At 46.5% G+C, this 23,143-nt stretch overlaps 1 protein-coding gene across 2 annotated transcripts; it reads left to right on the forward strand.

The window, feature by feature from the left end:
* Positions 1–236: 236 nt before the first annotated feature.
* On the forward strand, positions 237–16,266 carry srf.L (serum response factor L homeolog). 2 transcript variants are annotated; one of them, XM_018261689.2, is made up of 7 exons: positions 237–1,403; positions 4,916–5,149; positions 9,401–9,629; positions 9,857–9,976; positions 10,577–10,759; positions 10,848–10,924; positions 11,380–16,266. In XM_018261689.2, exons 1-7 carry the CDS (start codon positions 1,026–1,028, stop codon positions 11,470–11,472), a joined length of 1,314 nt encoding a protein of 437 aa, XP_018117178.1. In that variant the 5' UTR covers positions 237–1,025; the 3' UTR covers positions 11,473–16,266.
* Positions 16,267–23,143: the final 6,877 nt, after the last annotated feature.

The raw sequence follows: 23,143 nt of genomic DNA on the forward strand, positions 1-23,143 counted from the left end.
TCCCACAAGCCCCCTGCGCTATGGCGTTCACACAGCTGTTCAGATATTTCAGACTCGGGCACCTTTAAGAGAGGACAGCTGACCTCTAACCTCCCACGTGACTCTCGTTTAGCCCTTAAAGGAAGTAACAACCCACCCCCTGACTTCTCTTTCCCGCCAATCAGGGAAGTGATGTACCCGGGCCCTGGGCCAATGGCAGCGAGGCGCGGTGACTCACCATATAAGGAAAGGCTTTGCCATAAAAGGAAACATTGTAACGCTTTATAAGGGAGAAAATAGTTCGCGAGCAGTTAAAGAAGGAAGATATTCTTCCGCCAAAGTAGCATTTAATAGGAAATAGTTCCGGCAAAGAACGCGCAAGAATCCCATTTACAAGTTCTGCTGGTGGGAATCGCGCGTGTGAGTGTGATGCGGCTCGGGATGTGATTGGTTGGAATAGGGAGAGCGGGGAAGCTGCGGCCACAGTAAGACAGGCCGGTCAGGGAGAGGGAGAGCGGCCAGGGCCACCGGAACAAACCAAATCCGTCAGTGACACGGAGGACAACGAAACCAGCCGAAGCATCTAGGACGGGCAGGGAGCACCGGAACAAACCAAGTTCCTGGGGTAGAGGGGAAACTGGGCTCCCGAGCCAACCACAGGCCACAGGACGAACCACAGCTCCGGTAGAGGGGGAACCATATCTGCAAGGAGGGAGCCCAGGTGTGAGGAGCCTAGAGGGGAAGATATTTAGCAGTAGCCCCCAGGGAGCGGTACTTGCAGGATTCTATACAGGGAAGGGCCAGTTAACCGACTGTACCCAAGTAAAGGGACCAGAAAGACATTTTCCCTAAGAAAAGGCTCAGCGGGAACATATAAGTTTTTAGCACAGGGCAGATTGTTAGTAGTCATTACCCAGGAGGGGCAGGTTAACTCTTATCCTCACAGCATTATACACAAGTGGGTTTTGCACAAGGAAGGGCAGATTAGTAAATTTTATCCCAGGAGTGGGCAGAATATTGGGGCACACCCCCCATGCCCCCAAGGGATGCTGCCCAGTAACCAGGCCGGGGTGGCGGGGTCAGGCCGAGGGCTGGGGTTGGCCCGCAGGGCAGGAAATGGGGCTGGGTGCCCAGGTATTAGGGGCCCTGGGGGCCAGTACAGCGGTAGTTCAGGGAGCTCAGATTCGGGGGAAGAGGAGGATCCTCCTGGGCGGGGGATAAAGAGGGGGCTCAATGAGCTGGAGCTGCCAGAACAAGGGGGGGCAGCAGGAGTTGTGGGGTACCCAGGGGCTAGTGGAACAGTGTCAGGGGCCAAACCTGGGAAGAAAACTCGGGGCCGAGTGAAGATTAAGATGGAATTTATTGATAACAAATTGCGGCGCTACACGACCTTCAGCAAGCGCAAAACTGGCATCATGAAGAAGGTAAATACCACCGGGGGTGTAGGGGTTATAGTGGGCAGTGGGATAGTGTAGCATTGCAGCACTGGGGACCTCAGTTTGATTCCAGGCATGGCACTATCTGGAAGGAGTGTTCTTACCATGTCTGCTTGGGTTTCCTATAGGTACCCCAGTTTTCTCCCACACCCCAAATACAAACAGACATGGTGGTTGACTTCTGATATAAATGCCCTTTGTGTATTTGACTGTGCTAGGGACCTTGGATTGTAAACCCATTGGGACTGAGAGTGACGGAGTACATGATAGGGTACTTAGATTGTAAACTCACTGGGACAGGGACTGATGGGAATGTAAAGGGACCTTAGATTGTAAGCTCAATTGGTAGGGTCTGCTAGGAATGTGATATGGCCCTTTGACTGTACTCTCACTGGGACAGAGACTGATTGGAATGTGTTAGGTTCCTTGGATTGCAAGTTCACTGGGGAAGAGACTGATGGGAATGTGTTAGGTGCCTTAGATTGCAAGCTCATTGGGGCAGGTACTGAATAGGATGTAATAAGCACCTTAGATTTTAAGCTCACTAGAACGGGGACTAAAGAGATTGAAATGGGGGCCTTAGATTGTTAGCCCACTGGGGACAGGGAATGGTGTGAATCTTATAGGGACCTTAGGTTATAAACTCACTGGGAATGATGTATAATCTCTGCGCAGCGCTGGGGAGTAGGTAGGTGCTATACACATGAAAGGGAATAATAGGGTGGGAAGGGTCTGCCTGGTTGGTAGATGAAGGACAGAGTGTTGGTGAGATTTGGACTATGTAGAAGGATGTAAAGGGGAAGATTTGGGATGTAGATATGATGCTCTGAGTAAGATGGGGTCATGTAGAAGAAATGGAAGACTCATGGGGGGAGATATTTTGGGATCAGTCACATGGGGTGAGGGGAATGTACTGTTGGTGCCAGCAGGGGGAGGAATCTGAATTCTCAATAATACAAAATCTGATTTGTAAAGACACTTGAGTGCAGGAGAATGGAAGGTAGCATGGGGGATTTGTGTTAAGGGGTGTCTCTATGGTCTCCTGGTGACGCTAGACTGGCCTATATAGCGGGATGTAGTGTATGGAAGGATGGCAATGGTTTTGGGGGAGGTAGAGATCAGGTAATATGTTATGGCATTGGGGGGGGGGGGCACTGGCTATTGTCTGGGCTTGTGTAGTTGAACAGTGACTATCATGGGATGATTGGTGGGGGGGGCTCAGGATCAGGTCAGTGTCTCCCAGGGAACATTGATGTTTACATTTCTGTCTGAACCAATTGCACCATGTGATGTCAGTGCAGGGAGTGGGGATACAGTGTTGCACCATGTGATACAAAGTTAGTGCAGGGAGTACACTGTGTGTGTTTGTAGCAATATATTTAGTTAGGGCTGAACTCTCCAGGTTCCTGGCCCACCTGGGACTCCCACTCCAGACGGCCCCTCAGTCAGATTCAGGTCTGGACTGGTAGTCAAAACAGGCCCTGGCATTTCAAGTACACAGAGGCCCAAACAGCCCCTACCAACCCACTTAATAGTGAGTTTCTATGGCATCTTACTGCAGCCCCTCTGGCATTTGCCAGAAATCACAGATTGCCAGTCCGGGCCTGGTCAGATTTCTATGCAGGGCCCGGGTGGGATGGGGTTTAAGGTTGAGACAAGAAGCAGATGTAGACGAGTGCAGGACACACACACAGATGGGGGTGGGGGGAGAGTAACAGCGGAGACTACTCAAGTGTTTCTAGTGCTCCCCCCACACACACTTTCAATCAGGGGCAGAACTTGCCTCTCGCCCCCTTCCTGTGTCCTACACAGACATAAGTCACACCCCCAGGGTCTGATATTGACCCCCTCTTCATGACTGTCTGCTGTTAGTAGTCTTTGTACCTAGGGGGGACCCTTAAACATGTCATTGACATTAGTACACTTTGGGCCTAGGAGGAACTGACCCATCAACAAGTTACTGCCATTAGTCGACTTTGGGTCCATAAGGGTAGGGAGTAGTGCAGATAGGCTGGTTCTGAGTAACAGAACTATATACAGAGGATATCCAAACTGCTTTGTGCTTGAAGCGGATGGGTCAGGGTGGACATGATTTAAAGGGGTGATTAACCTTTACATTAACTTTAAAAGTGTTATAGAATGGCCAATTCTAAGCAACTTTTCAATTGGTCTTCATTATTTCTTTTTTATTGTTTTGGTATTATTTGCCTTCTTCTTCTGACTCTTTCCAGCTTTTAAATGGGGGTCAATGACCCCATCTAAAAAACAAATGCTCTGTAAGGCTACAAATTTATTGTTATTGCTATTTTTATTGCTCATCTTTTTATTCACCCCCTCTCCTATTCATATTCCAGTCTCTTATTCAAATCAATGCACGGTTGCTTGGGTAATTTGGACCATAGCAACCAGATTTCTGAAACTGCAAACTGGACAGCTGCTGAATAAAAAGCGTAATAGCTCAAAAACCATAAAAATGGAAACCAACTGCAAATTATCTTGGAATATCACTCTCTGTATCATTCCAAAAGTTAATTTAAAGGACATGTAAACTCCTCACTCAAAAATTTAATCACAGCCTCTTTGAAACCTTTAGAAAACTGACGCTCTGGTTGTTCAATGGTTAATGGTAAGGCTCCACTTAATCACTTAGGATTCATTCTGCTACTCTAACCCACTTTGCCCCCTCCCTCAGGAATTTGCTTTGGTTGATGGCTCATGAGCATGCTCAGTTCTTCTCAACTCAGATTAAGAAACACACCCTCCAGTCTAACAGCCAATGAAGAGATGGCATTGCTGGTTCCCATAGAAACTCTGCTCTAGCTGTCTGCTCCTATTTTTAAATCCTAACCCGCTCTCCTTAGCTCAGAGTAACCATTACAGTGCTGAATCCTAGTAAATTCTGCCTGTGTTAGCCTGCATTCTTCAATTGTGTGACCTTTACAGCCTTATTTGCTCTTTGCAGATATAAATGGACTGATGATGTGTCAGAGGGAAAATGGCCCCGGGTTGGAAACTGCTATTTGTTTTAGGAAAATGTAAAGACGCTGGCAAACGGAGGGTGTATATGAAGTACAAATAATGCCATTTGGGTGAGGGAGATGTACCCAACTTGTATACATGGTAGGAACATGTAGGCTTTACATGACCTTTAAAGGTGAACAACCCCTTTAAGTACAGATTTAGGTCAGGGTGGCAAGTGTGGTTATTCGGGGCCCACTTCCATAGTTACAAACCTGACTCTTTTACTGGTTACAGAACTCTCTTTTCCACCTGTATGATCTCTGTACCCACAGGCATGACCTTAGCTGACTAGTACTTGTGGGCCCATAGACCTGTCTTTCAAGAACATTCTAATTGGCTGTTTGTATTTCTACATATGGGTAGGAGATGCCATATTGTTTCTCTGAGAGTAAGAGGAGGAGCAATACTGTCCCTTGTGGTTGGGGGGGGTTGCAGTGTACTTCGCTTTGTCATTAACCCCTTTTTTCTTCTCCCTACAGGCCTATGAGCTTTCCACCCTGACTGGCACCCAGGTGCTGCTGTTAGTTGCCAGTGAGACCGGCCATGTGTACACATTTGCCACGCGCAAGTTGCAGCCCATGATCACCAGCGAGACGGGGAAAGCTTTGATCCAAACCTGCCTGAATTCCCCTGACTCTCCTCCCCGCTCGGACCCCTCTACTGACCAGCGCATGAGTGCCACCGGCTTTGAGGAGACCGACCTCACCTACCAGGTATCTGAGTCTGACAGCAGCGGGGAGACCAAGGTGAGTGCTGGGAGGGTTCAATGTACAGATTTTATGTGTGCATTGGATTTAAAGGGGAACTATCGCGAAAATGCTAATTTAATATAAGCTTCATCATACTGAAATAAGAAACTTTCTAAATACAATCAATTAAATGTTCTGCATTGTTTCTGAAATAATCAAGTTTATCTTCACTATCCCTCTCTCAGCATCTGTTTCTCTTCATTCTGTCTTCAAGCAGAAGTTGGTCAGATATTCATTGACAGATGTATTGGAGCTCACTCAAATAACTGATTCCAACACAAACAAAATTTAACAAAATAACTGCCTTTTGCACAAATTCTGCATGTAGAGAGACAGGATTTCTGGTGATTTTTATAGAGTGAGCTCTAATACATCTTCTAGGCAAAAGGAGCCCCCTATAAGATATATTGGATCTGTCTAATCTGACACCCAAGTGCTGCATGAAGAGAGAGGAATAGTGAAGATAAACTTGATTATTTCAGAAATGGTACAGAATTTGTAATTGTATTTTGAAAGTTTCTTATTTCACTATGATGAAGCTTATATTAATTTTGCATTTTCGCAATAGTTCCCCTTTAAGGTGGTCATACACAGGCTAATAACAGGACCTCTGCATGGTTCTGCCAGCTTAAAGGAGAACTAAAGATTAACAAAAAAAGTAAGGTAGGAATGCTGCACATTATATTTTGAGTTTCCGTACCAGCCCAGAGACCCCGCAGGTCTTTAGCAGGGAAGATCTGTGCCCTCAAAGATACCCCCAATAGCCCCCCCCATCTTCTTTTCTGCTGATTCACTGCACATGCTCTGGGCTGCTGTCACTTACCTGAGCTTCACGACCCACTCACAATATATAGTATATAAACAATATAACAGTCACAATACAAGGCTGATTAGGAATGAATTTAGAGTCATGGTAGATGGCAGCATAAAAACAAGTGCAGCCTGCATAAGAATTTATTCATAATCAGCGTTGTAACATCAGTTTCTATGACAGATGAACCTAGTTTTTCTGTTTGATGATTTCTGACAACTCCTACGTTTAGCTTCTCCCCAGCAGCCAAGAGTTCACTGAGGATGTGCAGTGCCACTGACACGCCTAACAAAATCCCACATGGGGAGCCCCTGTGAAACCTCTGAATGCCTGGATCATTACTGTTCTGGAGTTCTTGAGTCTAACCTTTAGGCTGGTGCATTAAGTTCATTTTGTTGGCCAAGGGCTATATCAGCTTGTTAATGCAGTCCTCTCATGGTGAGCATTGGTCTTAATATGGATCCAATAGTTGGCTTGGGGGTCAAACAAACAAATCAGCCGTTTAGTGGGTGGTCATACTGGGCAATAATCCATTAATTTTGTACCAAACCCGAAGATACATTAGTGTATGGCCCACTGTTATTGAAGACATGTAACAATAATAACCAAATCCCGCACACCCTGGCCTTTCCGGATACTGAGTGGCCGGTGCTCAATGATAGAGGGATCGGCACCCTCCTAATCTTGAAAGAGAAGAGGATTCTTTTCTACCCCTGTCATTGGAGCACATGTCCTGTTTGGTATGGGATTGGTGACTTATGGTCTGGGTACTGGAGAAGTCATTTGGGGTATTGCAGTTGATCTGAGTGCTGAAGCAGTGGGTGATGATCTGTACGCTGGAGTGGTGGCTGATGGTGCAGAGCATCAGTCCCCAACCTTTTTTGGCCCACAGACCGGTGTAAAGGAAAATTTTTCTGCAAGGACTAGGAGTGGCAACTGCACGTCCAATTCGGGCGCGCCGGCGTCCAATTGCAGGCTAGGCTCTGTGGCCCAGTTCAGGACTGTCTGCGCCGTGGCCCGGTGGTTGGAGACCCCTGGTGCAGAGGTTGCCGGCTGGTTTGGAGGCTGTGCCTGATGTTGTGGCAGTTAGCTAATGGGCAACATTCTGGCCAGTAGGTTATAGACTGGTTGGTTACTTTGTTGCTCTTTGTGCAGCAGAAAGAGGCTCAGAGCAGTTTCCTCATTAAACCCTCCCCAGTGCATCTCATCCCATGTGCCCCTGTGCTGGGGGGGGGGCGACAGACAAGGGACAGGTGTTGGGGGGGCTGACGGGGCACAGCTGCGCTCACTCTCTCTCACCTCTCATTGATAAAATTTTGATTCTGCCTCCTGCCCTTATAAGGAGTGGATTCCCTTCAGCTGCTCTCCTGGCAGCCCCCCTCCACATTCCTTATACGCTGCAGCTGTTTGTGGGAGGAGGGGAGGGGCTGCCGGCCAAGCAAATGGAATCATGGGCCGGCCCAGATCAGTAAACACACAGCATGCTCCATGGGCCTCTCTGCCTTCCTCATCCTCCAACCTAGTGCCCCTCTCCCAGACCTTCCTTACTCTAACCCCCTGCATCTTCTGCCTGCCCATATCGTATAAGGAATCTTGGGAAATATTTGTTGGAGTCTCCTGGTTCCTATTACTCCGAGGAATCAGGTATGTGTGTGTAACAATAATACATTTATATTTATCTCTGGCAGGTCAGACTGATTCTGCACTGTTCCTACCAGGTCCGGACTGAGAATTAAAATAGTCCCTGGCATTTCAGATACACAGAGGCCCAATCAGCCCACACAGAGGCCCAACACAGCCCCTACCAAACCACTGAATACTGACTTTCTATGGGACCTTATAGCAGCCCCTCTGGCATTTGCCAGAACCCACAGATTGCCAGTCTGGGCCTGGTTCCTACATATCCCCCTACTGACTGTGTCAGAAAGGGTAGATATTTTCCCTTTCAGGAATTCTGTGCATTGTCATGAAGTGATTCCCTACTGTCCCAGTGCAGGTTAATTGCACACAAATACAGCCCACTAGTTCAGAACCATATAACCAGTCTCGGCCCGTTTCCATGCTGTAAGAAAGGATCAATACAAGGTAATGGGACAAACGGGGTGTGTATACCGTGCAGCAGTCCTATATGTGACCCCTGCGGTGACTGGGACTGGCTGTAGGGGGAGTGTCACATGACTAATGCTATGCAGACAGCAAAGTTATCTTGGTGTCTAAATGGGCGGGGGTGCTCTTGCCACTCTCCTCCTCTTCCTGGAGTTAAGATGAAGGGAAACAAGAACTTGCACGTGCACCAGACTTCCTGCTGGAGTCATCCAGGAAGTGCCATTGTCTACCCAGAAGGCCTTGCAGCTGCACAGACAAACACTTCGGAAGTTTTCCTTTATCCAAGTTGTGCTGTGTCTCTGTGTGAAACTGGCACTGCCCCTCTCCCGTCTGTGTGTCAGCTTGGCATAGTCACTGACCCCTTCTAAAACCAAATGCTCTGTAAGGCAACAAATGTATTGTTATTGCTACTTTTTGTTACTCGTCTTTCCAGTCTCGTATTTAAATAAAAAGTGTAAGCCCTTTAGATTTTCCTGAGTTCTCAAATGGGGTAGTTAAAGTTACTCATCAAATTGTCCCCTTGCCACCACCTTTGATTTCCCTCAAAGCACAAGAGACTGGAAAATACACAAAAATGCCCCCGCGATGACTCCACTCCACTGTTATCTGGAAAGCAAATAATTCTAATTTTTTAAAATGATTTCATTTTTCTCTCGCTCTGTTATCTGGAAACTCTTTTTGCAGAAACCTCCAATTAAAATGTCATCTCCCAAAGACTCCATTATAAGCAATTAATTCAAATTTTTAAAAATTTCTATTTTCTCTGAAATTATAAAACAGTACCTTGTACTTTTTCTAAATAAGATATAAATTAATCCTTATTGGAGGCAAAACAATCCTATTGAGTTTATTTAATGTTTACATTTTTTTTTTTTTTAGTAGATTTAAGATATGGAGCGCCAAATTACGGAAAGATGCCCTATCAGGTCTTGACCATTCTGGAAAACAGATCCCATACCTGTGTATAAAATATGAACAGAAGCTGCCATATACCTTAGAAAGATAACTGTGCACATTTAGTTAAAAGGGTTAATTGGTTCCTGAGCACTGAATTTAGTGATGTGCAGGTGAACAAAAAGTTGACCCTCTGACCTGTCTGCTCCCGACCTGCATCCGCCCTCCTTCATCTCAGATCTCAAAAAGGGGTGGGCGAACCAGTTGTACCTCTCTAAATACAGGCTTCCAGAGGTGAAACTGAGGCAAAGTAAAGTTACAGATGGAAGGAAGAGCTTAACCCACAAATGTTCTGTGTATTTGGGCCCAAACTCGCACATCACTAGCTGAATTGTCACCCACAGGACTCGCTAAAGCCGGCATTCACCGTGACCAACCTTCCAGGCACATCCAACATCCAAACAGTGCCCACCACCTCCACTTCCATGCAAGTCAGCAGCGGGCACTCCTTTCCCATCACCAACTACCTGGCACCAGTGACCAGCGCCAACGGCACCGTGCTGAAAACTGAGGGTGGAGCTATGAGCTCAGGGGGATTAATGCAAATTCCCGCAGGCTTCACTCTTATGTCAGGTAAGGGAGTGTGGGAGGAACTAAGGAACTGTAATTGCGTATGTGGGAGGAGCCTTGGGGGCCCTAACTGTGAATATATGAGAGGATGTAATGTGCTTTTGTGTATGTAGGATTGGGTCTGTTTCAGTGTATGAGCCAGATGTAGGGGTGTGGTTTCCCCACAGAACTGACTTGAAAGTTGCGCCATCAACATTACCGTCATTCTTACATCTTCTCTTCCCATGTAGCAGGGGGAGCTGTAGCTCAGCAGGTACCTGTCCAGGCTATTCAGGTCCATTCTGCAGCTCAGGCATCGCCGTCCAGTGACAGTAGTTCAGAGTTGGTGCAAACATCCTCTAGTGGAACAGGTAAGCATGTGTGACCTCCTCCGTTCCCTATATTACCTCCCTATAGCACACACCTCCCTATAGCACCTCCCTGTATTACCTCAGCACCCTCGCTTCCTTATAGTGCCCCTGTGCTATCTAAGCACCCCCAGATCCCTATAACCCCTCCCTGTACTATCACAGCCCCCTCACTTCCTTATAGCACCTTCCTGTTCTTCTCCTCCAACCCCCCCCCACAGTCCATATTTCATTTCCCCGTGCTATTCCAGCACCCTCAGACCCTGTAGTCCGCCCCCCCCCCCCTTACATCTTCTAGTGCTGCCCCAAGGTCTATAGAGTATCTCCCAATATTGCACTACTAGTCACTCCCAAATCATACAGTTTCTAATTAAAGGGACGTATGTTAATTTTGCAGCCCTCATAAGTGCTCAATGTTTTTTGTACTCTGGCCCATTCTCCCAGGTTTTCACACATTAAAATCTATTTTGGGTTTCTTAGGGGCATATTACACCCCCCCCCCCCCAAGTACTGTGCTTATACGCCAGTGCCACAATACAAGCCTCATAGTGACTGGCAAGGCCTATATCAGAGGTCTCAAGTCAACTGTTTCTTTCTCTTCAGTAACACTGCCTGCAGCCATCATGACCTCCTCCGTGCCCACAACAGTGAGTGGTCATATGATGTACCCCAGTCCCCATGCAGTAATGTATGCCCCTACACAAGGACTAACCGATGGGGGCCTCGCTGTGCTCAATGCCTTCTCCTCTGCGCCCCAAATGCAAGTTTCTCACACCCAGGAACAGGGTAAGGAATTGGGTTTGGCTCTGCATCCGCTGGCACATTTCTAGCTGCACTTCAGCCTTCTCACCTGCCTCTCTCACTGCTTTCACAGGGGGTGTCCAGCAAGTTTTCCTCACTGCTCCCCCTGGCACTGTCCAGATACCTGTGTCTGCAGTACAGCTCCACCAGGTAATGTGTTTGCTGGGAAGCCCCCTTCAGTGTCTGCACATGGAACAGACCCAGTGCATGAAATGATGTTTAGCCTGATTGGTGGGGGTGGAAGGGTTGGTCTCTGCTTCTGCATTGGAGCCTCCCGGGTACACTACTTTGCTGTTGTAACACACCATTAACCTGTGCTTTGCCCCAATCCCTCATTGGTGGTACACCGGCCAATTAGCTGGCTCAGCTGTGTGGGTGTCAAACAACTCCATTTTGCCCCTTCCAGTTATATTCAAGATGGCTGGACCAGCGCTCACTGCTGCATTTCGGAGCAGTAGTCACCTGACCTACACGGGTGTCCGGCAAGGTCAATGAACCAGTCAAGTTAGTGGAGGGGCAGTTTGTGATTGATCTTCTGGGTTTTGCCCATGTGCCTTTCTCTATATGGCCCAATATTAAACTCTTGCTCCCTGTCTCCTTAACAGATGACAGTTATTGGGCAGCAGTCCAGCGGCAGTAACCTGACTGAGCTGCAAGTGGTTAATTTGGACACGTCGAACAGCAACAAGAATGACTAAAGCGCAGGGTGGGTGGCCCCACACTTTATTGACTCAAAACCTATTTATTGTTGCCTTTTTCACACGTTTCTTTAATCCTCTCCGGCTGGTGCCGTGGCACAAGGACTGGTAGTTATCTGGATGGGGTCACGCTGCTTCACCCCCCCCCCCAAGCCAAAGAGCTCTAAACCTTCGTGTCTTTCTCCACTTTACAGCAGCAGAAAGGCCAACGCCCTGTTGGAGTGCGCTCTTTGGGATCCGCAGGGGCGGCGCTGGAACCAGGCGAGGAGGATTTGCACTGTGCCTGTGTGATTAGACTTGGGCTTCTACCTGTTCATGTTGGGCTTGGCCTGCTGTTGGCATTAGACACTGGGTATTCTGTGTTGAAGTTTACCCGGCAAAGCATCACATATGGGCCCCTAGATATACTTGTAGAGCCCCCAACAAGCCATTGCTAGGAAAACAGAAGGAGAAGGGACACTAAAATTCCCTAAGAGAAGACTATATTTTTCTAATAGTTGAGTCTCAGTATTTATGTATTGAGGGTTTGTGATGCCTCTGTTTTTACGGCGAGGAGATTTTACTGTCTGTATAGCCAATACATCCCTCTGATGGGAATGTATACACTCATGCACAATATTGTATTGCTTTGCAGGGGTCTTAGTGAGGAGCACTACAGGATTTCAGTGCCCATCCAATCACAAGTACTGTAATTAGGGTACAAATGGCTGGCCACGTTCCATCACGGAGGACAGGAGCCATCTTTGTGTCATTTCTGCTGCAACCCTGTGTGTGCAAGTTGTGTGAGTCTGTGGGAAGACAATGGCACGTGACTGGGGGTGGGTTGGCAATGGGCAGAACTTATCAGACTCAGGGTGTTGGCGCAGAAGCGTGTTGGGGGTTAATAGCGTGCTTTTGGTTGAAGAGAAATATATATATATTTTCCAGTTTGATTTGTACAGTCTGTGCTGTGTTTGGTTTGCTGGTGTGCGAGTTTTTTTACTCAACTATTAACCCATTCAGCCACCCTCTGCTCTGGTTTCTGGCAGTTAATCCCTTTTGTGCAGCAGCCGCATCTCTCCTGTAGTTTCTCTGCTCGGGATGCAAGTGAATCCTTTTGCCATTGCTTAGTTTGATGGATCCTGTGAGTAAGTTTATTAGCTGTGCAGGTATTGCAGCTTCCAAAGTCAATGGGAAAGTGCCTAATCCAATTATGCCCAGCTCTGCGCAACATACATTCAGGTTGTAGTTATAGAAGGCAGAGATGAATAAATCAGTGTAGCGCCTCTTCTGGCCACATCGTAGTTACGAGATTCCCCTCCTGGCCACATCGTAGTTACCTGGCGTCCCTCCTGGCCACTGCGCATCTATGTGGCGCCTGGTCACCACCCCCCTTTCCGGGCCACATCACAGTTATGTGGCATCTGGTTGCTCCCCTTCACAGGTCACATATTGTAGAACTGCATTTCCGATCCAGTGTTTGTATTTAACATGCAGTCCATGGTAGGTCTGGAATAAAGGAAAAAGTATCTGTGAGTGCTGATCTTCCACAATAGAACTGGGGGTCTTTGTCCCTTATCCTTTCTGGGGTGGTAGGGAAAGGCAGAGACCCCCTAAAAATAAAATAATTTACTTCACTTGTCTGTCCCTCAATCCTAAACACTGAGGTCAGATCTGTGCAATAACACTAAACTGTCGCTCCTGCACAGTACATTGGTCCCTCCTGGTGGAGGGGAGGGGGCTGTGTAACTGACCAGCAAATTAAATCTTGGCCAAATCTCAGATTCCCATTTTCCCAATGCTGAAAAAGGAAATTTATTACAGGTATAGGATCCATTATCCGAAAACCCGTGATCCAGAAAGCACCGAATTACGGAAAGGCCATCTCCCATAGACTCCATTTTATCCAAATAATCCAAATTTTTAAAAATGATTTCCTTTGTCTCTGTAATAATAAAACCATAACTTGTACTTGATCCCAACTAAGGTATAATTAATCCTTATTGCAATCAACCCATGCCTATTGGGTTAATTTAAAGTTTAAATGATTTTCTAGTAGACTTAAGGTATGAAGTTCCAAAATTACAGGAAGATCTGGAAGACCCCATGTTCGGAGAATTCTGGATAATAGGTCCCATATCTGTACTCGTATGCCAAGAGTGCTACAACCCTGCTGCAACCACTAGGTGCCACTTGTTAGGATTAAATGCTGATTCAACAGGTTTGTGACATAGGGTGCCATCTAGAATTTCTGTATAAATCTATTCCTCAAGGGAAAACTCTGGAAACAAATTCCGCTCTGTTTACCTAAGCAGAAAGTTGTTTTTGGGATCCTGCAGTCTGGCTACTGTAAAACCCAACAGGACAGTGGGTGATTAGACAATGGTATCCGATATGGTTTAGATAAATTCCAATAGAAAGAGAATGACTTGTTCCCACCAGGCTGGTGATTGGTGATAGGCTGATAAGGGGTTTCATAGGGGCAGTGTACTGCATTGGGTGTAACGCTTCTCACACACAGGTTTTTCAGTGTACCCATGAGGGGTGCACCAAATCCATATACAAAAATTTGGAGCATTAGTTAAACACTAAGGGGCAGATTTATCAAGGATCAAATAGTAAATTAAAATTTTCCAGTTTCAAAATTCACGCATTCAAGTTTTCATCCCCCTATTCGATTTTAAATTGGAATGTAAGAATTAGGAAACAGTCCTAATTCGTATATTTCCACCTAAAACCTGCTGAGTGCATGTACAAAGGCAGAGGTCTTTGGAGGTCCTGACATTCAAGCTTTTTTTTCTGGAGAAAAATTAGATTAGTAGGAATCGAATACGATAAAATTTTCGTGTCGGAACATTCGAATCGAATATTAGCCATTCAAATTTTTTCTTAAAAATCCTCCCGGCCGAATTGTGAGTGTATTCGAATTTAAAAAAAATTCACATGAATTAGAAATTCGTCCTTGGATAAAGGGGCCTCTAAAGGTGACCTTACACGTAGAGATCCGCTTGTTTGGCGATTTCGCCAATATGCCCACCTTGAGGTGGGTGATATTGAGCTGATCCGACGACTATCTGATCATAATGCAGGCAATATGGGCGATCGGATTGCAGGGCGCAACGAACAGATGTAGTCCGTGATCTGACGGGGTTTTTAACCCTGTCTGATCAACATCTGCCCAACCTTCGGGCTAATATAGATTGCGGAAGCGCGTCGGAGGGCCCCACACACGGCCAATAAACTACCTACTTGGTCTGTCAGCAGCTTTTGTCGGGCCGTGTATGGTCACCTTAAAGGTTTGGGTAAATCAGAATCATGCAAAAAGTGCTGAGTTTTGGCTAAGTCCTGGAACTTGGTGCATTCCTAGTGACCATTAGCAGTGGGTGCAGTACACAAACTTGGGAGAAGAGCTGCAGGAAAAAACATCCAGGTGCCTGTCTATTGTGGGAGATTAATGAGTGTTTGATGCACAGCATATTTCTTGCTTAATGGAGCAGGAGTCAAGCTAAAAATGTTCAAAAACCCTGTATGGACTGTATAAGTGCATCTTTGCAGTTTCTCTACTGTAACCTGCATGTGAATCTGCCCTTAGCCCTAATCCTTAGGAGGCTGTATCACCGAGCATTCCTGGGTATTAATCTGAGAGAGCGTTTCAAACCAGAGATTTGTAGAGCAGACACTCGAATAAAGGCAATCTTCCACCAGGGAGTAGAGATAAGTACAATTATTTATGTCAACTATATAACCATACGCGTTTCGTGTTAGCAACACTTAGTCATACTATTAATCTGAGGGCTCTGTAGGAGTTTAGTGTAATGGTTGTAGCACTTCTAATAACATCTCTTAGCTGTTGCTTGGTCAGCGGTAGACCAGCACCTGGCTGGTCCTGCAAACGTACCAGAGGTTTCTTACAGAACAGCAGACCCTACAGATTTCCAAGATGGCTACAGTCAACCCGATGCTGGAATCCAGCTAAAAGATGGCAGTTTCCAATAGGGCCACCATAAGATGAGAGATAACTGCAACTAGAGGTTTCCAGTAGTAGAGTAGACTAGCGGCAGTCAAACCTGCAAATTTAGGCTGTCTGGTTGGGGTAAGGGTAGGACTACATGGACGTTTTCGACGTTTTGGCTGCTGCGTGTGCATCTGACAGTCGTGTTGCGTTGGATCAATGATGCGACACCATGCGAAATTTTATCTCTTACGTTATTTCTGTTGCATGCGACTTGTCGCAGCGAGTTGGGTCGTGCCAAAAACGTCCATGTAGTCCTACCCTAACTGATGAATAGTTTCCCAGGAATGGCACCCCTTTGACTGAATCATGTTATTGATATCTTTGCAGTCTGATGAACCATTGGCCGGTGTCTCCATGCCAAGCTGTTCATTGAAGATTTATTCCCGCCTCCCTGTTGCAGTTCATATGTCCCAATAAACCTTTAGGCCGCATTTGATTTCCCAGTGCCCCAGTAGAACCCACTTATACTGGGTGCATGGGGACAGTAATGGCAGACACTGGGGGGGGAACACCAATCTTTTTGCTGCTGTTGATTTTATACCGAGCTCCTCAGGGAGAAGTGACATTTATTGTTTGCTGACGTCGCTTCTTTCTCAGCTTTTCAGTTAATCAGGAGTTTATTTTTCTTGTGCTTGTGTGTGTTTTGGGGAGGAGGGGAATAAAAGATTTTCTTTTTGATTTTTCCAGGGTTTTGTTCCCCAGGAGAAGTTGTGCAAGTAACACAGTACTGTGTTGTACATAACCTTCTTTTGTATAAAACTGAAAAAAAAAAACTTTCAATAAATGTATCATTTTGTGCACATTTTGTCTGCATGCGTCAATCTCCCTCTATACTTTGCACTGACAGCTGTTCCTTCATTGGGTGGTTCTTGCGTATCGTCTGGGAAACGACTCCTCCCCTGCCAGTTTTAGACCAAACAATGAATCAACTTTGTGCCAATCTTCATCTAGAGGCAATCTGGTTAGAGGCAACAATGCTGATTGTTCAGGTAAGTCAGTGGGTGTCTGAATTGCAGGCTCAGCGCCCCTGATGAAGACCCCCTGATATTTGGGAGGAGGGGTTGAAACACATTGGGTTTATTATGCATATAATAAACCCAAAGCAAATAAAATATTTTAAAGGACAAGGAAAGTTTAACTAAAGAAGTAGCTAGAAATGTTGAACATTATGTTTTGGGCTTCTGTACCAGCCCTAGACAACCAAAGCCCTTTAGCAGTAAAGATCTGTAATACAGATAATTACTACATGGCAGCACAGAAACCAGTGCAATCATCATCAGAATTTAATAATCAGCCTTGTAGCATCATCTTATATTACAGGCCAACCTCATTTTCTGTTTGTTAATTTGTGACAACCCCTAAGCTTAGCTTCTCAACAGCTGCTCAGAGCCCACTGAGCATGTGAGTGTCACAGACACTTTCCAAGATGGTGACCCCCTGTGACAAGTTTGAAGTCCTGGATCATTGCTGCTATTGACAAGCTGAAACTTTTGGCTGGTGCAATAAGTTCAGTTTATAAAACATGGCATTTTTAGTCCTATTCATTTTTAGGGTTTCTTTCTCCTTTAAGGATTTGAGTGCTATGCTATTACTTTATTCTTGTACTTTTGGGATAGTTACAGGTGACCCCTGCAGTGAGCACCACGTTATGTTATATTCTGTACTACTGTACTTTCTGTTCTCTGTACTGCTGATTCTGAAAAGCTGCCCTGATGTCCACACAACACATAACAGTTTAACTCACAACTTAACTGGTATAGTGCTCCTGTACTCCCAATTAGTAGGGAGGATCTAGTACTGAAATCAGAAAGGGGCTCTCTCTGGTACTCCTCCAATCAGAAGGGACTCTCCTTCATTTCACCAATCAAGGGTCAGTCTTCAGTACTCCTCCAATTAGAAGGGGGGGAGAGCTATTTCTAGTACTCCAATCAGAACGGGGTCTCCTGCATTCCTCCAAGTAGAATGGGCTCTCCAAACAAAGTGCAGGTGTGTCAGTAACTGCTGATATTTGAGAACTGGATTATTTTGCAATAAAATTATTGGCTATTGCATGCGCATCACAAATCCCCGACCGCTTGGCATGATGGCAAAGAATAAGACTGGTGAGACTAGCCTTTACGCTGGGCCTCTTAGTTGATAAGTTTACAGACATATAAAAAATATTGGGGCAACAGGCCTTCAGACTGGGCCTCCTTAGCTCAAAACAAGGTTATAGATATATAGAAACATTGGGTAACCGTCACCCTGCTATAGTTTCAGGGGTACCCAGGGCACAAATAAGCACTCACCCCAAATCTCCGCTTAATTGGCCTTCAGGCTGGGCCCCTTTAGCTCATAACAAGGTTACAGATATATAGAAACATTGGGTAACAGTCACTAGGGATGTAGCGAACGTCGGAAAAAAAGTTCGCGAACATATTCGCGAACTTGCGCAAAAACGCGAACGGTTCGCGAACCCCATAGACTTCAATGGGAAGGCGAACTTTAACATCTAAAAAAAAAATTTCTGGCCAGAAAAATGATTTTAAAGTTGTTTAAAGGGTGCAACGACCTGGACAGTGGCATGCCAGAGGGGGATCAAGGGCAAAAATGTATCTGAAAAATCTGCCTGTGTGTGCTTGGAAGAGATAGTGTAGGGGGAGAGCTGTTAGTGATTTCAGGGACAGATGATAGTAAGTTTGCTGGCTAGTAATCTGCTTGATACTGCTCTGTATTGGAGGGACAGAAGTCTGCAGGGATTTGAGGGACATTTTAGCTTAGGTAGCTTTGCTGGCTAGTAATCTACTGTTCTCTTTAAACAACTGCCATACGTTGACCTTGTAGGCATTGTTTGCCCAGTTTTTTTGGACGCAGCCACTGAAGCACAGTTGCCAGAAAAAATATGCCATATAAATGCTGAAAATAGTCATTTTTCGCCATACGTTGACCTTGTAGACATTGTTTGCCCAGTTTTTTTGGTTGCAGCCACTGAAGCACAGTTGCCAGAAAAAATATGCCATATAAATGCTGAAAATAGTCATTTTTCGCCATACGTTGACCTTGTAGACATTGTTTGCCCAGTTTTTTTGGTTGCAGCCACTGAAGCACAGTTGCCAGAAAAAATATGCCATATAAATGCTGAAAATAGTCATTTTTTGCCATACGTTGACCTTGTAGGCATTGTTTGCCCAGTTTTTTTGGCCGCAGCCACTGAAGCACAGAGGCCAGAAAAAATATGCCATATAAATGCTGAAAATAGTCATTTTTTGCCATACGTTGACTCAACGTATATGGCAAAAAATGACTATTTTCAGCATTTATATGGCATATTTTTTCTGGCCTCTGTGCTTCAGTGGCTGCGGCCAAAAAAACTGGGCAAACAATGCCTACAAGGTCAACGTCGTTGACCTTGTAGGCATTGTTTGCCCAGTTTTTTTGGCCGCAGCCACTGAAGCACAGAGGCCAGAAAAAATATGCCATATAAATGCTGAAAATAGTAATTTTTTTGGTCGCAGCCACTGAAGCACAGTTGCCAGAAAAATTATGCCATATAAATGCTGAAAATATGCATTTTTTTGGTTGCAGCCACTGAAGCACAGAGGCCAGAAAAATTATGCCATATAAATGCTGAAAATATGCATTTTTTTGGTTGCAGCCACTGAAGCACAGAGGCCAGAAAAATTATGCCATATAAATGCTGAAAATATAAATTTTTTTGGTTGCAGCCACTGAAGCACAGAGGCCAGAAAAATTATGCCATATAAATGCTGAAAATATGCATTTTTTTGGTTGCAGCCACTGAAGCACAGAGGCCAGAAAAATTATGCCATATAAATGCAGAAAATATGCATTTTTTTGGACGCAGCCACTGAAGCACAGTTGCCAGAAAAAATATGCCATATAAATGCTGAAAATAGTCATTTTTTGCCATACGTTGACCTTGTAGACATTGTTTGCCCAGTTTTTTTGGTTGCAGCCACTGAAGCACAGAGGCCAGAAAAAATTAAACCAGTAGGGTTTGCACCCTAGTTTGTAACGGTGGCGGAGGGAGGAGGAGGAGGACGCTAAAGGACAGCTGTGTGTGGAGTCATGAGGCTTGAAGAGAAGGACAGCTGCATAGAAGTCAGAACAAGTCTTCCGGCGTGCAGTAACCCTCCGAGATCCACCCCTCATTCATTTTAATAAAGGTCAGGTAATCGACACTTTTGTGACCTAGGCGAGTTCTCTTCTCAGTTACAATCCCTCCTGCTGCACTGAAGGTCCTTTCTGAGAGCACACTTGAGGCTGGGCAAGACAAGAGGTTCATGGCAAATTGTGACAGCTCTGGCCACAGATCAAGCCTGCGCACCCAGTAGTCCAGGGGTTCATCGCTCCTCAGAGTGTCGATATCTGCAGTTAATGCCAGGTAGTCCGCTACCTGCCGGTCGAGGCGTTCTTTGAGGGTGGATCCAGAAGGGTTGTGGCGCTGCCTTGGACAGAAAAACATTTGCATGTCTGACGTTACAGACTGGCCAAAGGGCTTTGTCCTTGCAGGTGTGCTCGTGGCAGGATTACTGGCACCTCTGCCCCTGGAATGTTGATGAGTTCCTGAAGTGACATCACCCTTAAAAGCATTGTACAACATGTTTTGCAGGCTGGTTTGTAAATGCCGCATCTTTTCGGACTTGTGGTATGTTGGTAACATTTCTGACACTTTATGCTTGTACCGAGGGTCTAGTAGCGTTGCGACCCAGTACAGGTCCTTCTCCTTAAGCCTCTTGATACGGGGGTCCTTCAACAGGCATGACAGCATGAAAGACCCCATTCTCACAAGGTTGGATGCAGAGCTATCCATCTCCGCTTCCTCATTATCAAGGACTGCATCATCCACGGTCTCCTCCCCCCAGCCACGTACAAGACCAGGGGTCCCCAAAAGGTCACCACTAGCCCCCTGGGAAGCCTGCTCCTGTTGGTCCTCCTCCTCCTCCTCCACAAAGCCACCTTCCTCCTCTGACTCCACTTCTGGCACCTCTCCCTGCGTTGCAGCAGGTGCCTGGGTTCGTTCTGGTGATTCCGACCAGAAATCGTGCGCTTCCAGCTCCTCGTCACGCTGGTCTACAGCCTCATCTGTCACTCGTCGCACGGCACGCTCCAGGAATAAAGCGAAGGGTATTAGGTCGCTGATGGTGCCTTCGGTGCGACTGACCATATTTGTCACCTCTTCAAAAGGTCGCATGAGCCTGCAGGCATCGCGCATAAGCACCCAGTAACGGGGGAAAAAAATCCCCAGCTGTGCAGATCCAGTCCTACCACCCAGTTCAAAAAGGTACTCGTTGACGGCCCTTTGTTGTTGCAGCAGACGTTCCAACATAAGGAGCGTTGAATTCCAGCGAGTCTGGCTGTCAGAAATCAAACGCCTGACTGGCATGTTGTAGCGCTGCTGAATGTCAGCAAGGCGTGCCATGGCTGTGTAGGAACGTCTGAAATGGGCCGACACCTTTCTGGACTGGGTGAGAACGTCCTGGAATCCTGGGTACTTGGAGACAAAACGTTGGACTATTAAATTTAACACATGTGCCATGCAGGGCACATGTGTTAAATTGCCTAGTCTCAACGCTGCCAACAGATTGCTTCCATTGTCACACACCACTTTTCCGATCTGCAGTTGGTGTGGGGTCAGCCACCGATCGGCCTGTGACTGCAGAGATGACAGGAGTACAGATCCGGTATGGTTTTTGCTTTCCAGGCACGTCATCCCCAAGACAGCGTGACAACGGCGTACCTGGCACGTCGAATAGCCTAGGGGGAGCTGGGGGTGCACAGGTGTGGAGAGGAGAAGGAGGACCCAGCAGCAGAGTAAGAAGAAGAAGAAGACGAGGTAGAGAGCGATGGAGGAGTAGAGGTGGTGGCAGAACCGCGTGCAATCCGTGGCGGTGACACCAACTCCACTGTTGTTGTTGAGCTACCCATTCCCTGCTTCCCAGCCATTACCAAGTTCACCCAGTGGGCAGTGTAGGTGACATACCTGCCCTGACCATGCTTGGAGGACCATGCGTCAGTAGTCATATGGACCTTTGGCCCAACACTAAGTGACAGAGATGCGGTAACTTGGCTCTGCACATGTTGGTACAGGTGTGGTATTCCCTTTTTAGAAAAAAAATTGCGGCTGGGTACCTTCCACTGCGGTGTCCCAATTGCTACAAATTTGCGGAAGGCCTCAGAGTCCACCAGCTGGTATGGTAAAAGCTGGCGGGCTAAGAGTGCAGACAAGCCAGCTGTCAGACGCCGGGCAAGGGGGTGACAGTCAGACATTGGCTTCTTACGCTCAAACATGGCCTTCACAGAAACTTGGCTGGTGGCAGATGACTGGGAATGGGAACAGGTGGTCAAGGTGGAAGGCGGAGTGGAGGGTGGTTCAGACGGGTCAAGGAGAGCAGAGGTAGAGCAGTAAGATGCTGGACCAGAAGGAGTGTGGCTTTTAGTTTGCCTGTTGCCTTTGAGGTGTTGCTCCCAAAGTGCTTTGTGCTTGCCGCTCATGTGCCTTCGCATAGAAGTTGTACCTATGTGGCTGTTGGGCTTACCAAGGCTCAGTTTCTGACTGCACTCATTGCAAATTACAATGCTTTTGTCAGAGGCACACACATTAAAAAAATCCCACACTGCTGACTTTTTGGAAGTGTGCGATCTGGCGGTAACAGTAGAAGTTGGCGGCATTGGCGGCAATGGCGGGTGCGTTGGCCGGCTGAACACAGGTGCCGATACATGTTGTTGCCCTACTGATCCCTGCGGGCTGTCCTCCCTGCTTCTTCTAAGTCTTATTCTCCTACTGCCTCTCTGACTCTCCGTCTCTCCATCTGAACTACCCTCCTCTTGCTCTCTTCTACTAGGCACCCACAAAACATCAATCTCCTCATCATCATTCTCCTCAGATGCATCAATTTCTTCTGACACATCACAGAAGGAAGCAGCAGCGGGGACCTCCTCCTCATCACTCATTATGTCCATCTCTGTCGTGTTCTCTGCCAGAATTAAATCTGGTGTAAGGTCCTCATCTCCTTCATCTTCTTCTGGCAATAATGGTTGCGCATTACTCAGTTCAAGAAACTCATGGGAAAATAACTCCTCTGACCCCAGTGAAGAAGGGGCACCGGTGGTGGAGGAAGTGTTACGTGGGGTGGCCATAGCAGTGGAGGATGAGGAGGATGTTGTGGTAAAGTTAGAAACGGTAGAGGATGGGGTGTGCTGTGTAAGCCAGTCAACTACCTCTTCAGCATTTTGGGAGTTCAGGGTCATTGGCTTTTTAAAACTGGGCAATTTGCTAGGGCCACAGGATTGCATAGCAGCACGGCCCCTAGCACGGCCTCTGCGTGGCGGCCTGCCTTTGCCTGGCATTATTTTTTAAAAAACAACAACAACAACAAAAACTCAGTTGGTTTTTCTGGAAACGATAATACACACAGCTAGATGGCGGGTTGAAGAAAACAGTGTGCAAATAATGCCTACAAGGTCAACGTATACACTACTACAGCGGTGGATACGGATTACGTAAAATATATTATGGCTGCTTGAAAAAAGTCACTCCGGTGTTTTTTCTGGAGACGGTAATATTATGGATATTTAGACAGAATGTGAACAAGGTCACACAGCTAGATGGCGGGTTGAAGAAAACAGTGTGCAAATAATGCCTACAAGGTCAACGTATACACTACTACAGCGGTG

The sequence above is a fragment of the Xenopus laevis genome, chromosome 5L (assembly GCF_017654675.1).
Source record: "Xenopus laevis strain J_2021 chromosome 5L, Xenopus_laevis_v10.1, whole genome shotgun sequence".
Classification (NCBI taxonomy): Eukaryota; Metazoa; Chordata; class Amphibia; order Anura; family Pipidae; genus Xenopus; species Xenopus laevis.

What these genes read in the sequence shown, in the direction of transcription:
- srf.L (XM_018261689.2), top strand. Translation starts at nt 1,026, where the DNA reads ATGCTGCCCAGTAACCAGGCCGGGGTGGCGGGGTCAGGCCGAGGGCTG. An exon ending in AAACTGGCATCATGAAGAAG is followed by an intron (nt 1,404 to 4,915) that starts GTAAATACCACC and finishes TTCTCCCTACAG; the next exon opens with GCCTATGAGCTTTCCACCCT. An exon ending in TTCTCACACCCAGGAACAGG is followed by an intron (nt 10,760 to 10,847) that starts GTAAGGAATTGG and finishes CTGCTTTCACAG; the next exon opens with GGGGTGTCCAGCAAGTTTTC.